A 13,481-nucleotide genomic window follows, 5' to 3' on the forward strand; every position below is an offset into this window, starting at 1 on the left:
CTGGGGACAATAAAAGGCCACTCTAAAATGTGCTGTTTTGGCACAGGAAAAATGCTCACTAACAGGGATGTAAACAATTTTGTGCACATAATTTGAGAGAAATAAGTTTTTTGTGCATATGGAACATTTCTGGGATATTTTATTTCAGCTCATGAAATATGGGACCAACACTTTACATGTAGCGTTTATATTTTTGTTTCTTTTTTTAATAAATATATGTTTACGTAACTTTAAACAATATTTGTTGTGTGATTTTAAAATCTGAAAAACGTCCTGTAACAGACAAATAACATTTCTTCAGGTGGACTTTTATTTAGAAAATTAGCCGTATGATCAAGTGACCTCAATGTCGCTAGGTTCACAATGCTATTTCCCATGCCACCAGGGGCGGGTTGCACCAGTTTGGCGTAATGAAATTGGTTGTGTATATTAGGTCGGGGTATATACTTCTATTTTGGGATCAGAATTGAAACCTATTCCGCGATGACAGACAAGGAAAAAGACACAACCCGTGTCTGTGACCAGTGGTGAGACAATTAAAACATTTAAATATTAAAATGTTTAAAACGTTCAAAACATAGCATCAAAGTAACAGTGGATATTCTTCCGCATGAATTGGTAGGATATATAAATTGGCAATTTATTTTCCTAAAGACATAGTTTGTTGAGAGAGACTGTTCACTTCATAATAAGATACATTGTCAAAAATATTGACAAGGCTGCCATAATTTCAGGTTTACAAAAGGCATTTCAGTCAATACATGGCATGAAATCCTAGTCTAGAATCTTTGAAAGTGGAAGTGCTTGAACAGATCACAGTAGAGCTGGCCATGACATTCTCTTCAGCTCTATGTTCTGTTTGTTCAGATCACACACACACCTACCACATTTTCATACTTGAGTAAAAGTAAAGATACCAAGATAGAAAATTACTCAAGAAAAAGTGAAAGTCACCCAGTAAAATACTACTTGAGTAGAAGTCTAATAGAATTTGGTTTTAAATATACTTAAGTATATAAAGTAAAAGTTAGTCTAAATAATTTTTTATTCCTTATACTGTATAAAGCAAACCAGATGGCATCATTTATTTATGAATAGCCAGGGGCACACTCCAACACTCAGTCATCATTTACAAACAAAGCATGTGTTTAGTGAGTCCGCCTGATCAGAGGCAGTAGGAATGACCACGGATGTTCTCTTGATAAGTGCTTGAATTAGGCAATTTTCCTGTCCTGCTAAACATTCAAAATGTAACGAGTACCTTTGGGTGTCAGGGAAAATGTATGGAGTAAAAAGTACATCATTTTCTTTAGGAATGTAGTAAAGTAAAACTTGTCAAAAACATAAATAATCAGGTAAAGTACAGATACCCCAAAAAACTACTTAAGTAGTACTTTCAAGTATTTTTACTTAAGTACTTTAAACCACTGCACACACAGGTCTGTGGTGTTGTCGCGCCTCTAACACTTCTCCTGTGCTCGTGTTCAACTGTCAGTCACAAGGAGGTGGCTGTGTCCAACTTTGCCTTGCATGAGTCCCACTGCCAGCGGTTCCTATCCCTGTGTCCAGACTGTGATGAGCCTGTTCCCAGAGAGCTATTGGAGCAGCACCATCAGGACCAGCACAGCCAGGTAAACCACTCTGCTCTAATGAAACCAGGACCACTTCCTAATACTTGAGTAGATGTTGATAGATCAAGGGCCCGATTGTTTATTTTCAATATATTGTTGCTCTGTCACTCCCACAGGTGAAATGCACCAAGTGCAACAAAAAGGTGGAGCGTTGCCAGCTACTGGACCATGAGGTGAGACTGCTCAACGGTCACCGGCATTGCCACACACACACACACATCATGACAATGCTGTTTCAGTGAAACAAGTTAGTTCCTCTACATGATAGTCAAACTGTAATTGATACAGGTGTATAATAACTACTGTCATACAGAATGAATCACTCCCCCCACCCCTCTCTCTCAGTCGGACGAGTGTAAGGCAAAGCTGCAGTGCTGTGAGTTCTGCCAGTTGGAGCTGCCACTGTCGGCCATGGCGGAGCACAGCGTGGCGTGTGGCAGTCGCCCCGAGCGCTGCTCTGACTGCGGACGCTACGTCACTCTGAGGGACCAGCCTGAGCATGCCCAGATCTGTCCTGACCTCTATGTTCCCGATAACCCCTCCCCGCAATCCTCCAAAAGTGAGGCTAACCCCTACACTTAAGTTCAAGTTGATTTGCCATATGTAATATTCAACACATTGGAAAATGGAAATCATAAATCACTATACAGTCAGATGAGATTGACACAATGGTATTCAATGTTATGTTATATTCAAACTGTTTTCTGTATGCAGGCAGGCGAACAGCAGTGGTTTGCAGGAGCTGTATGAGGTCTTTCCCATTGGAGGAGATGGCGGAACATCAGGTATGTTCTTATTCAATAGCATGAACCCAAGTCATCATTGTCAGATCATTCCTCCTTGTTTAGCCCACTTCTGGTGCCAATATTAAGCCTACTCCTGGACAAACAAGCATTCTCAATGCAGATTCTCAGTGGAAAGAGCTTAGTGTTTAAATCACTTGTTCCACTCTCTTCCCCCACTGCTAGCTGGAGTGTGACCACACATCAGAGGAGGCTAAAGGTGATGATGATGATGATGATGATGGTGAGGAAAATGGCAGCCACAAACAGGAGCAGGCCAGTCCTCGTTTGACCAGTTCTATGAAGTCTGTATTGTTCTCAGCCCAAGGCAGGAGGCAAGACGAGGGGGGAGAGGGGGATGTTGACCAGATCAGCACCTGTCCCCACTGTCACCTGGCTCTCCCCGTAGTCACACTACGATGGCATGAGGTACAGCTCTTTCCCAAAAACACAGTACCCTTCTGGGTTGGGTCAATTCCATTTCAACTCAGTCTCCAACCCTGGTCCCCTTTTTAAGAATTTGGAGTGATGAAAACGAGACAAACTATCTTTTGTTTCTTCTTTCAGGCCAAATGTCAGATCCATGTCAACTTGAATGAGAAACGTGCTCGGAACTTCTGAAGGAACACTCCATGGTGAATTGGCGTAGTGGTTGACAAGTTAGTAATAACACAATTAACAGGGTTAGTCGTGATTTATTTTAGCAAATAGCAAGTCATTTTTTGCAGAAAATCTGTATTTCAGAGGCAGTTTAGTTATTTCTGTTGATTGGACGGGTTGGGTAATAGTAAGAGATTATTACTTATTACATTAGTCAGGATTCTTCTTTTTTTTTTTTCTTGGGGGGGAATGGATCAGCTTAATATTGCAGATAGATTGTATCTTCTATCAATGTAATTGTCTGCATCACTTCCAATCCCCCATGTTTTTTTATATATATATATATATATATATATATATATATATATATATATATATATATATATATATATATATACTCCCCTTTATTACTTTTCAACCCCACCATCCTTTCCCTACTTGGAGTAAATTAGTGAACAACAACGCCCAGGCCTCTACTTCCGGTCTATACTTACTATCTACACCTTATGGACAGAGTTAATTTTACAATAATTCTATTATATATATATATATTTTTTTTTTTTTTTATTGCTCCTGAACTTCTTCTACTCTCAACCTCTCTGATCATTTTCATGATGTCCAACCGGTTTGCTTCTATATGCCATATCTTTCTAACTGTGCTCTTTCCCAAAAGCTCCCAACATACAACCTATATACTTATTATGGACACAGTATGCTTACATTATTAGCTATCTTTGTTATTATATGTTGTTATTTGTTATTAGTCCCATCCTTCAACTCTATTCAATACCTCCCATCTATCTCTTAACACCATCCATATAGGATTTCTATTTGCCATATATATTTCAACCGTACTGTGATGTTTTACAAAAGTTCTGAACCTTTCTATTCTCATTGCTTCTACAGATTGTGAATTAAAAATAAACATTTTTGCTAAAAGTATTATTATATTATTGATTGATTGACTATGACTTTTCAGATCACCCAGTAATGCTATCTGCAAGGTTAGTTCCAGGTAAATATTGCAATCCTTTAGCCATTCCTGGACCTGTGTCCAAAAACAAGCTACAAATGGACAGAACCAAAACAAATGATCTAATGATTCTGTCTCTTCACAGCAAAATCTGCAGAGCTGGGAAGATTGTATCCCCCATATAAATAACATTCTATTGGTAGCAGGAATTTTATATAATAATTTAAATTGAAAGATTCTAATTTTTGAATCCGGTGTCGTTTTGCGTGTCAGTTCATAAACACTATGCCATGGGATCGGTACGTCAAAGATCTCTTCCCAACTATTTTGCAATCTATATGGGACGGCTGTCAATCCTTTGGTCCTTAAGTGAAACTGATATACTTTTTTATTTATCTCAGGATTCTTCTTTCGACAAGAGTCCTATTTTATGATTGTTGTATAATACATTGTTTACAATGTAAATACAGTATGTTCTGAAAATGGGAATGTTTTCTCCATCATTAAACTCTTCAAAAGTTTTACATTTTAATATTTGTTTACTAATGTACATAACTGATTTACAATCAAATGTTTTGCTCTATGCATACTTAAGGATATTATATGTTTTTAATAATAGGTCCAAATACTGTGAGCCATCCAGTTTTATCTTCTCCTATTGTGATGTCACAAGGTGTCCCTTTTGGTTTCATGGTGACAACAACAGAAGCTTTGAAAGTTCCAGAGCTTCAGTTTTGGTGTCTAGTCATTTCCAGGTGATAACTGGGACACATTGATGGCCACCCAACGGACACAAGTATGTGTCAATATGTCCTCTGCTTCTCTGTAGTCCACGTTAACCCCAGAGTCACATAGAATACATTTCAGACTACAGGGATAACTATTTCTTTACATTTGGTGGCTGAATATTGAGAGGTTCGTGGTTTGGCAACACTTCTTCCCTGTAAATGGATTACCCCGAGGATCCAGAGGAACAACTCTCGGAGGACGAGAACGAAGAGGAGGAGGAGGGGGAGGATGAAGGAATAGAGATAATGGATGAGGAGGAGGAAGAAGGCGAGGCGGAGGAAGATAAGGAGCCTAAACTGGGCTGGGCTAACCTCCCGGACGTGTGTCTGCGGCAGGTGTTCTGGTGGCTGCGCGACCGCGACCGCATCAAGGCGGCCCTGGTGTGTCGCCATTGGCACCAGATCATGTGCTCGCCCTCCCTTTGGAGGGTTCGAACCTTCAACTTCTCCGGCCGCATCTCCAAGACCAGCCGCACGGAGCTGGAGACGGCCGTGTGTTACGCCAAGACATACGGCTCTTACCTGGAGGATCTGGAGATCCGCTTCTCCCACCCCCTGAACTCTCTGGTGTCCCGGCGCTTCCAGCAGACGCTGAGGACCTTCCTCGCCGCGCTGCGTAAAACTGGCGGCCGACTACGCCGCCTAACTGTCAACCACATGGAGCTGGACCGCGCCGCCTGGTGCCGCAGTGTACGCAATGCCCTGGTGCGCAGCCTCACCTTCTACCTGCGCCGCGAGGGCTCCTACCTGGGCTACCTGAGCCTGCGGGGGGCCCGCCTCAACCTGCCCCAGGGCCTGGAGGTGCTGGAGGCCGTGGCTGCAGCTCAGCAGCACATCCACGTGGGCCGCCGGCCTGGCATCACCCACCTCAACCTGGAGGACTTCTTCTCACAGCCGCTGGCCGTCTTCATCAGCCCCGCCTTCCCCCAGGTCATGTTCCGCTTCCAGGGCCTCTGCACTCTTACCCTCAACTACAGCTGTGTGTCGGACGAGCTGCTGGCGGCCCTGTCCGCGGCGTGTAGGAGCCTAGGCGGGGGAGGGTCCCTGCAGACGTTCACCATACGATGCCATATCCACGAGCCCCACATCCAGGTGGTCTGGGGGGATGCCTGGTCCCATCTGGCCAAGCATTGTCCCGACCTTCGGGTGCAGATCACAGTGGAGCGGATCCTCAACATGGACAAGCTGGGGAGGATTCTGCTCAGAGAGATCCCGCTGCGCTCGCTCAGTCTCACCAGTTGCTACTTCAGTGAACAGGACTGGAGTGCCAAGCCTGCCCTTACCAACCTAGTGCCCTGCTACAGGAGCTGTTTACAGGTGAGGATTGGTTGCTCTACCCGTCAATACACAGTAGTAGTCAGTTATGGAGCAATGATGGCACCTCTTAGGCTACTGGTTTGTGTGGCGATAAAGTATGCACAGTATGTGCAGTATATCAACAGTGTTTATTCATGTCCCTACATTGTCTTTTTATATCCATGCAGTTCAGACACAGATTAAACCTAGTCCTGGACTAAAAAGTAATTTCAATGGAGAATCTCCATTGAGAATGTGTTTTAGTCCAGGACAAGGTTTAATCTATGTCAGGGAAACCGGCCCCAAGAGACATGACTCTAAGGGCTGGATTCAATCCGTATCGCAGAAGTATCGCGGAAAATTATAGCTCGATTTAAATTTAAAGGCAATGTTCCCGCGTTCGTGGAGACTGCATCCACAGTAAACGCTGCATATGTCAGCTCAATCGAAAATGACATTTACATTTTCACGCGGATCTTCCGCGATATGGATTGAATCCAGCCCTAAATTGTCAATAGGATGTCAGTGGCACTCATACTTTAACAACATGAATCCATGTTGAAGTGTTGTGAATCTGTCTCCACCTCAATTCCTTGGTGTAGAAATTGACCCTGGACCTGAACAACAGCCACGAGTCTGTGGACGAGGAGCTGCTGGAGGTGGTGCTGCTGTGCAGCCGGCTGGCCTACCTGAAGGTCTGGGCCTTCCTGGACATCAGCTTCCTGGAGCGGCTGCTGCAGAAACGCCTTGAAAAGAAGACCATCCTCAGGACCATCAAGGTGAGCCAGAGCTCTGGGAACTAGGGCAAGGCCATACAGGCCTACACACCTGCGTACCAACCTATGTCCTGGCATTGAAGAGATTTACTAACACAAGCTCCACACAGACCCACAATAGCCTGCTATGTTCTCCTGCCCAGTGAACTGGGATATTGCAGGCATTTTAAAGTTTGTTTGGGTCATTAATGAAACAGCCTTCAGCTGAGCAGTTATCTTTGTCAGTTCTTAAAGGGGCAGGTCCCATTTCCTTCCTTCTGCTACTTCAAAAACTACTGATGACACTTAATGTGTTATACCTAGCTATAGCAATGTGCTTTATTATATTATGTGAGCAATTTACTGTGTGGTTTAAAACCTGCTTGTGTTTGTGTTAGGTGCGGATCTACACCAACAAATATGAGACTCAGGGTGAGGATGAGCAGCTGGAGGAGGTGTACTCTCGCTACAGACAACTCATCAACTCAGAGCTCCACTACTTCGCCATTTCCTACCCCATGCTCTGAAGACACATGGGCCCAAAAAGACAGCATTTTTAAAATAATAGCACCAGTTAAAGGAAGAGGAGGAAGGAAACTACAATTTGATACACAATCATGATGGGACTGGCAAATGCAGCACCCACTCACACACACACACACACACACTCACATTCACAAATGCACACACACACACAGCGCCATTACTGAAGATATAAACACACGCTCCACAATCTGATCCTCCTTTACTTCTAACCCAAATATTGTATTAAAATTGCTGCAAACAATACAAGCACTCCAGCTTTCCATCATAATGTATACCTCATATTTTATTCATCAGTAAAATTGCCAAGTATTTTTTTATTGCTAGCCTGGGTATGTCAGCATCAGCTAAAGAGCCCCACTATAAAGTCCTTCCAGTGTGGCCATGGTCTAGGCTTGTCCCAGATCTGTTCACGCAAGACAGCACAAACAGATCAGGGACCGGGCTTGTCATGGTGGGAGTGGTATTCAGAAGCTGTGGATGGAGATGGGCTGTCGGAGCTGGGTGCAGATGACTTCGTCGATGTAGAGGGTGTGGGACTTGACCTGGATCTCCTCTTCCAGGATCAGCTGGGAGCGGGTCAGGGCCAGCAGCTCCATCTCCGACTGGGCCTGGGCCTCTCGCAGTCTGGGGGTCACAGGGTTGACACAGGGCAATGGGAGACTACTACAACTCATGGCAAATAGGACAAAACATTCAATATGTCGTTCACATAATACATTTAGAAAAGTCTCAACCAGAGATAGGTGTATCTACTGAACAAAAAAGACTTGAAATGAAAGCTGTGATATCCTGTTTGTATAACAAAATCATGAGTATAGTGAATCACTAATCACTGGGTTCGGTCAGGATAACTAAGCTTATACTTCATACAGAGCTAAAACATGACTATAAAGTACTACAAAATAGCTTGAGTTGTAATTGAAGTGAAAATAGTGGTCAGAGATCCTAGATAATTTAGAAGAGATAAGTAGGAAGAGTTAGGTACAGTAGACGGGAAGGTGGAGTGCATCATCACCTCTTGATGTGTGCAGTGAGCTCCTGGACCTCGGAGAGCAGGCGGACCTGGACCGGGTCATGACAGAGCTCGATGCTGGGTCTCTGGCTGCGGGCGGACAGCCGCGTCTGGGCCACCTTCAGGGGACCTGCTTTGTCTTCGATGGCCACGTGCAGGGTCTCCAGGTTCCACTCCTGGCTGGACACCTCTGACAGAACCTTTTTAGGGGGATAGGAGGGAAATAATTCCAGTAACTAATCATGGGGGGAATCATTCCAGTAACTAATCATAGGGGGATTCATTTCAGTATCTAATCACAGGTCGGCAGATAGCCTAGCGGTTAAGAGCGTTGGGCCAGTAACTGAAAAGATGCTGGCTCGAATCCCCGAGCCGACTACGTGAAAAAATCTGCCGACGTGCCATTGAGCAAGGCACTTAACCCTAATTGCTCCTGTAAGTCATTCAGGATAAGGACGTCTGCTAAATGACAAAAAATTAATGTGCGAGAATCGCATCAGTGACTAATCATAGGGGGAATGACCTGGGTTATGCATATAAAGTATGTTTTTCTCCACATTGCCGCTGACCTTTGCCAGGTGGTCCTCTAGTTGTCCTTTGGCCGTCTTGGTCTCCTGGACCTGCAGCCGGAGGGCATTGCCCGTAGCGTTGTGCTGCCTGCGCATGTCAGCAGCCGTCTGCTCCAGGAGGCTCTCCACCAGAGCCCTCAGCGACAGGGAGTTCTTCTTCTCGCTCTCTGCTTTGAGGATGTTGATGTTGGAGAAGGTGTCCCACTCCTCTGGTGTCACAGTGGCACTAGGATTGGAGGGATTAAATGTTTTATTTTATTTTGTTCAGTGTGTCATGAAAGGATGAAAGGATGCCAGGTTAACCTGTAGAAAATGTTTAGATAAGTCCTGTGTAGCTCAGTTGGTAGAACATGGCGTTTGCAACGCCAGGGTTGTGGGTTCGATTCCCACGGGGAGCCAGTATGAAAATGTATGCACTCACTAACTGTAAGTCGCTCTGGATAAGAGCATCTGCTAAATGACTAAAACATATATTTAAAAAAACAGATAAGCAGGGTGGTTAGAGGAGGTATTACACTGACCTCTGCTGGCTGAAGGGAATAATGCTTCTATTGGAGCTACTGTTTGCAGAATGTACCTACTATCCATCCCAAAGCATTGTGACAGGACTTTCTAGTTCTATGTGTATAATTATGACTTTTGCTGCAGGTGAAACTGAATGCTTGGTGAAGAGAAGTTTGAACTTTAGTTTGAAGTAATGACATTTTCTTCATTGAATTTCCTACTGCCCCACATTGCACAAAGACAAAGTGACAAAGTGTCATCGTTTTACCCTGGTACTGCGAGTGCTGTCTGACTAGCCACGTTGTCAATATTCGGGGAGGTGTTTGTGAGGATGGAGCAGAAACCATCAATCTGCTCTGCTTGGAGCTTGTCCCGCAGGTCCTTCTCTAGGTAGTACTTTGCAGAGCGGTTCAGTCTGGAGCCAGAACAGAAACAAACATGCATTAGAAGCATTGCGGAGATAGTGAGACTTAATCGTGTGTGTGTGTGTGTGACGAACCACTTCCTCCCCTCACCCCCCACCTGATCTGTTCATTGGTCTGCTCCAGGGTGCGATTCAGCAGTGATGCCACTCCCTCGATCACCTCGCTCTCCTTCATCAGTTCCCGCTCCACCTCGTCATGTACCAGGTCAATGGAAACACGCTTCTGCCTGAATCACACATGGAGATGCAGTACATACAATCACTTCCTAAAGGTTGCGAGTTCGAATCTCATCACGGGCAACTTTAGCATTTTAGCAACTTCTCAACTACTTAGCATGTTAGCTAACCCTTCCCCTAACCTTAACCCTTCCCCTAACCTTAATCCTTTAACCTAACACCTAAACTTAAGCCTAACCCCTAACCCTAATCCTAGCCTAACGTTAGCCACCTAGCTAGAATTCATAACATATCATATGTTGTGCAAATTTGTAACAATGTACGTTTCGCAAATTCGTAACATATAACGTTTTGCTAATTCTTAACATATTGTATGTTTTACAAATTCGTAACATATAATACGAATTGTAATTCGTAACATATCATACGAAATGTGTGATGGACATCCACAAATGAATACATACCATACGAAACGTAACACATACTAAATGGAGTGTCCTGGATTTACGTACAGAATAATACGAAATGCTCTGAGGTTGCACTACTACTGAAGGATCTCCTTATCTGTTGGTCTTAGTCTGGTGACTCTAGGTCCCTGTTGGAACAGTGAGCAGACTACTTCCCACCTAATTGTGTATCACTGCATTTTCCAGCTGACTGATTTGGAGTTTGACTGGGAGTTTACTCATCACCTCTCAGTCAGGCACTGCAGGGCGACTCTGAGGGGCTGGGCACAGCTCTCCAGGGCTCTCTCCACCCGGCTCGTACAGGTTACCAGCACCTTAATCTCCTGGACAATCTCCTCCACCTTCTGGTCCAGCTCTGACCTCCAGAACTTGATGTCATGGATTCTCTGCTCTGAACACAGAGATAGGATGGTAAGAATGGTGTGTGGTTGGGTATTATGAGGGGTGGTAATGTAATGAACACTACCAGTCAAAGGTTTTAGAACACCTACTCATTCAAGGGTTTTTCTTTATTTTTGACTATTTTCTACATTGTGGAATTATAGTGAAGACATCAAAACTATGAAATAACACATATGGAATCATGTAGTAACCAAAAAAGTGTTATACAAATCAAAATTTATTTTATATTTGAGATTCTTCAAATTGCCACCCTTTTTCTTGATGACAGCTTTGCACACTCTTGGCATTCTCTCAACCAGCTTCACCTGGAATGCTTTTCCAACAGTCTTGAAGGAGTTCCCACATATGCTGAGCACTTGTTGGCTGCTTTTCCTTCACTCTGCGGTCCGACTCATCCCAAACCATCTCAATTTGGTTGAGGTCGGGGGATTGTGGAGGCCAGGTCATCTGATGCAGCACTCCATCACTCTCCTTCTTGGTAAAATAGCCCTTACACAGCCTGGAGGTGTGTTGGGTCATTGTCCTGTTGAAAAAAAAATGATAGTCCCACTAACCCCAAATCAGATGGGATGGTGTATCGCTGTAGAATGCTGCAGTAGCCATGCTGGTTAAGTGTGCCTTGAATTCTAAATAAATCACAGACAGTGTCACCAGCAAAGCACCCCCACACCATAACACGTCCTCCTTCATGCTTTACGGTGGGAAATACACATGCAGAGATTATCCGTTCACCCACACCGCGTCTCACAAAGACACGGTGGTTGGAACCAAGAATCTCCAATTTGGACTCCAGACCAAAGGACACATTTCCACCGGTCTAATGTCCATTGCTTGTGTTTCTTGGCCCAAGCAAGTCTCTTCTTCTTATTGGTGTCCTTTAGTAGTAGTTTCTTTGCAGCAATTCGACCATGAAGGCCTGATTCACACAGTCTCCTCTGAACAGTTGATGTTGAGATGTGTCTGTTACTTGAACTCTGTGAAGCATTTATTTGGGCTGCAATTTCTGAGGCTGGTAACTTATCCTCTGCAGCAGAGGTAACTCTGGGTCTTCCATTCCTGTGGTGGTCCTCATGAGATCCAGTTTCATCATTGCGCTTGATGGTTTTTGCGACTGCACTTGAAATGTTCCATATTGACTGACCTTCATGTCTTAAAGTAATGATGGACTGTCATTTGTCTTTGCTTATTTGAGCTGTTCTTGACATAATATGGACTTGGTCTTTTACCAAATAGGGCCAGCTTCTGTATCCACCCCCTACCTTGTGCCAACACAACTGATTGGCTCAAACGCATTAAGTAATAATAATAATAATAATAATAATAATAATAATAATATGCCACTTAGCAGACACTTTTATCCAAAGCGACTTACAGTCATGGTATGCACTCACTAACTAAGTTGCTCTGGATAACAGCGTCTGCTAAATGACTAAACATTTTAAAATGTGAGAAGGAAAGAAATTACACAAATTAACTTTTAAGAAGGCACACCTGTTAACTGAAATGCATTCCAGGTGACTACCTGATGAAGCTGGTTGAGCAAATGCCAAGAGTGTGCAAAGCTGTCATCAAGGCAAAGGGTGGCTATTTGAAGAATCTCAAATATAAAATACATTTTGATTTGATTAACACTTTTTTGGGTACTACATGATTCCATATCTGTTATTTCATAGTGTTGATGTCTTCACTATGTACAATGTACATATATGTACATATAAAATGTACTACAATGTAGATATTAGTAAAAAATAAAGAAAAACCCTTGAATGAGTAGGTGTTCTAAAACTTTTGACTGGTAGTGTGTGTCATTACAAAGTGGAACAGACAGACCATTCATTTGCAGTGATGAATCAACCACTACTTTGACAGAAACGGATTCTGTTATCATCTCTTCTTATTGAGGTCATCTTACCCAGTCTCTTGTTGGCATCCTGTTGCATGCGTTTGGCTGCCATGCCACTCTCCTCTATCAGCCTCTTACTCTCAGCCGTGAGTCGCTCAGAGCGTGAACGCTCAGCCTCTGCACTCCCATAATGTATTTGGTTTGCAAGCCTCCATTCTGGTGGCAGGAACTTGGGCTGAGGTTCCATCAACCTAGACATTTCTCCTCTGCAATTCTTTCCTTTCAATAAAGACACAACGACAACACAAATGTCACATAATAAGGCAGATTAATAAGGCAGATAATATTTTACCTAAACTAGTAAATAGCCTACCAAAGTACCAACTAAATAGCAATTAGCTACAGTAGCTAACTAGGTGGACAGAAAATGGATCTACAGTAACGTTAGCTAGCTAGTTGTCACATAAACTTTAGTAAACTATCTAACAAACGTGGCTTGCAAGATGCTACTAAAATATAAGTAGTGAACTAAATCTCTCTTCTTACCATACCTTTACTGTGCGGTGTGAAACACTGGTTTGTGTTAAAAGTTGGAACAATGTTGCCTGTCTTGTCTGCAATGAATGAACTCAAGGACAGGTTGTAAACAAACGGTTGCTAGATCAACGCAATACATTGAAATATGGGCGGAGCTATCAACCGCGGGAAATTT

General features: G+C 43.4%; 3 protein-coding genes across 4 annotated transcripts; 2 read left to right on the top strand and 1 right to left on the bottom strand.

Moving 5' to 3' along the window:
* The first annotated feature begins 452 nt into the window (after positions 1 to 452).
* LOC311117719 (XIAP-associated factor 1-like) lies at positions 453 to 3,310 on the top strand. Of its 2 annotated transcripts, XM_084192647.1 has the most exons (8): positions 453 to 527; positions 1,496 to 1,631; positions 1,748 to 1,804; positions 1,977 to 2,190; positions 2,346 to 2,416; positions 2,600 to 2,657; positions 2,736 to 2,842; positions 2,981 to 3,310. In XM_084192647.1, the coding sequence occupies exons 1-8, from the start codon at positions 484 to 486 to the stop codon at positions 3,032 to 3,034; spliced, it is 741 nt and encodes a 246-aa protein (XP_084048773.1). In that variant the 5' UTR covers positions 453 to 483; the 3' UTR covers positions 3,035 to 3,310. The 2 variants fall into 2 exon arrangements, with proteins under 2 accessions (XP_084048773.1, XP_084048772.1); XM_084192646.1 differs by having other exon boundaries at positions 2,600 to 2,842.
* Positions 3,311 to 4,933: 1,623 nt separating this feature from the next.
* LOC311117714 (F-box only protein 39-like) lies at positions 4,934 to 7,352 on the top strand (the record flags this gene model as incomplete). Its single annotated transcript, XM_084192641.1, has 3 exons — positions 4,934 to 6,091; positions 6,673 to 6,849; positions 7,224 to 7,352. 3 exons carry the CDS (start codon positions 4,934 to 4,936, stop codon positions 7,350 to 7,352), a joined length of 1,464 nt encoding a protein of 487 aa, XP_084048767.1.
* Positions 7,353 to 7,835: 483 nt separating this feature from the next.
* LOC311117712 (tektin-1-like) lies at positions 7,836 to 13,397 on the bottom strand (the record flags this gene model as incomplete). Its single annotated transcript, XM_084192639.1, has 8 exons — positions 13,321 to 13,397; positions 12,839 to 13,048; positions 10,750 to 10,915; positions 9,979 to 10,107; positions 9,725 to 9,871; positions 8,953 to 9,178; positions 8,387 to 8,583; positions 7,836 to 7,995 (listed from the first exon to the last, which is right to left on the bottom strand). Exons 2-8 carry the CDS (start codon positions 13,026 to 13,028, stop codon positions 7,836 to 7,838), a joined length of 1,215 nt encoding a protein of 404 aa, XP_084048765.1. The 5' UTR covers positions 13,029 to 13,048; positions 13,321 to 13,397.
* Between the last annotated feature and the right edge of the window lie 84 nt (positions 13,398 to 13,481).

The sequence above is a fragment of the Coregonus lavaretus genome, assembly GCF_964263955.1.
Source record: "Coregonus lavaretus genome assembly, contig: HAP1_SCAFFOLD_1074, whole genome shotgun sequence".
Taxonomy (NCBI): Eukaryota; Metazoa; Chordata; class Actinopteri; order Salmoniformes; family Salmonidae; genus Coregonus; species Coregonus lavaretus.

What these genes read in the sequence shown, in the direction of transcription:
- LOC311117719 (XM_084192646.1), top strand. Translation starts at nt 484, where the DNA reads ATGACAGACAAGGAAAAAGACACAACCCGTGTCTGTGACCAGTG. An exon ending in AGGAGATGGCGGAACATCAG is followed by an intron (nt 2,417 to 2,599) that starts GTATGTTCTTAT and finishes CCCCACTGCTAG; the next exon opens with CTGGAGTGTGACCACACATC. An exon ending in TCACACTACGATGGCATGAG is followed by an intron (nt 2,843 to 2,980) that starts GTACAGCTCTTT and finishes TTCTTCTTTCAG; the next exon opens with GCCAAATGTCAGATCCATGT.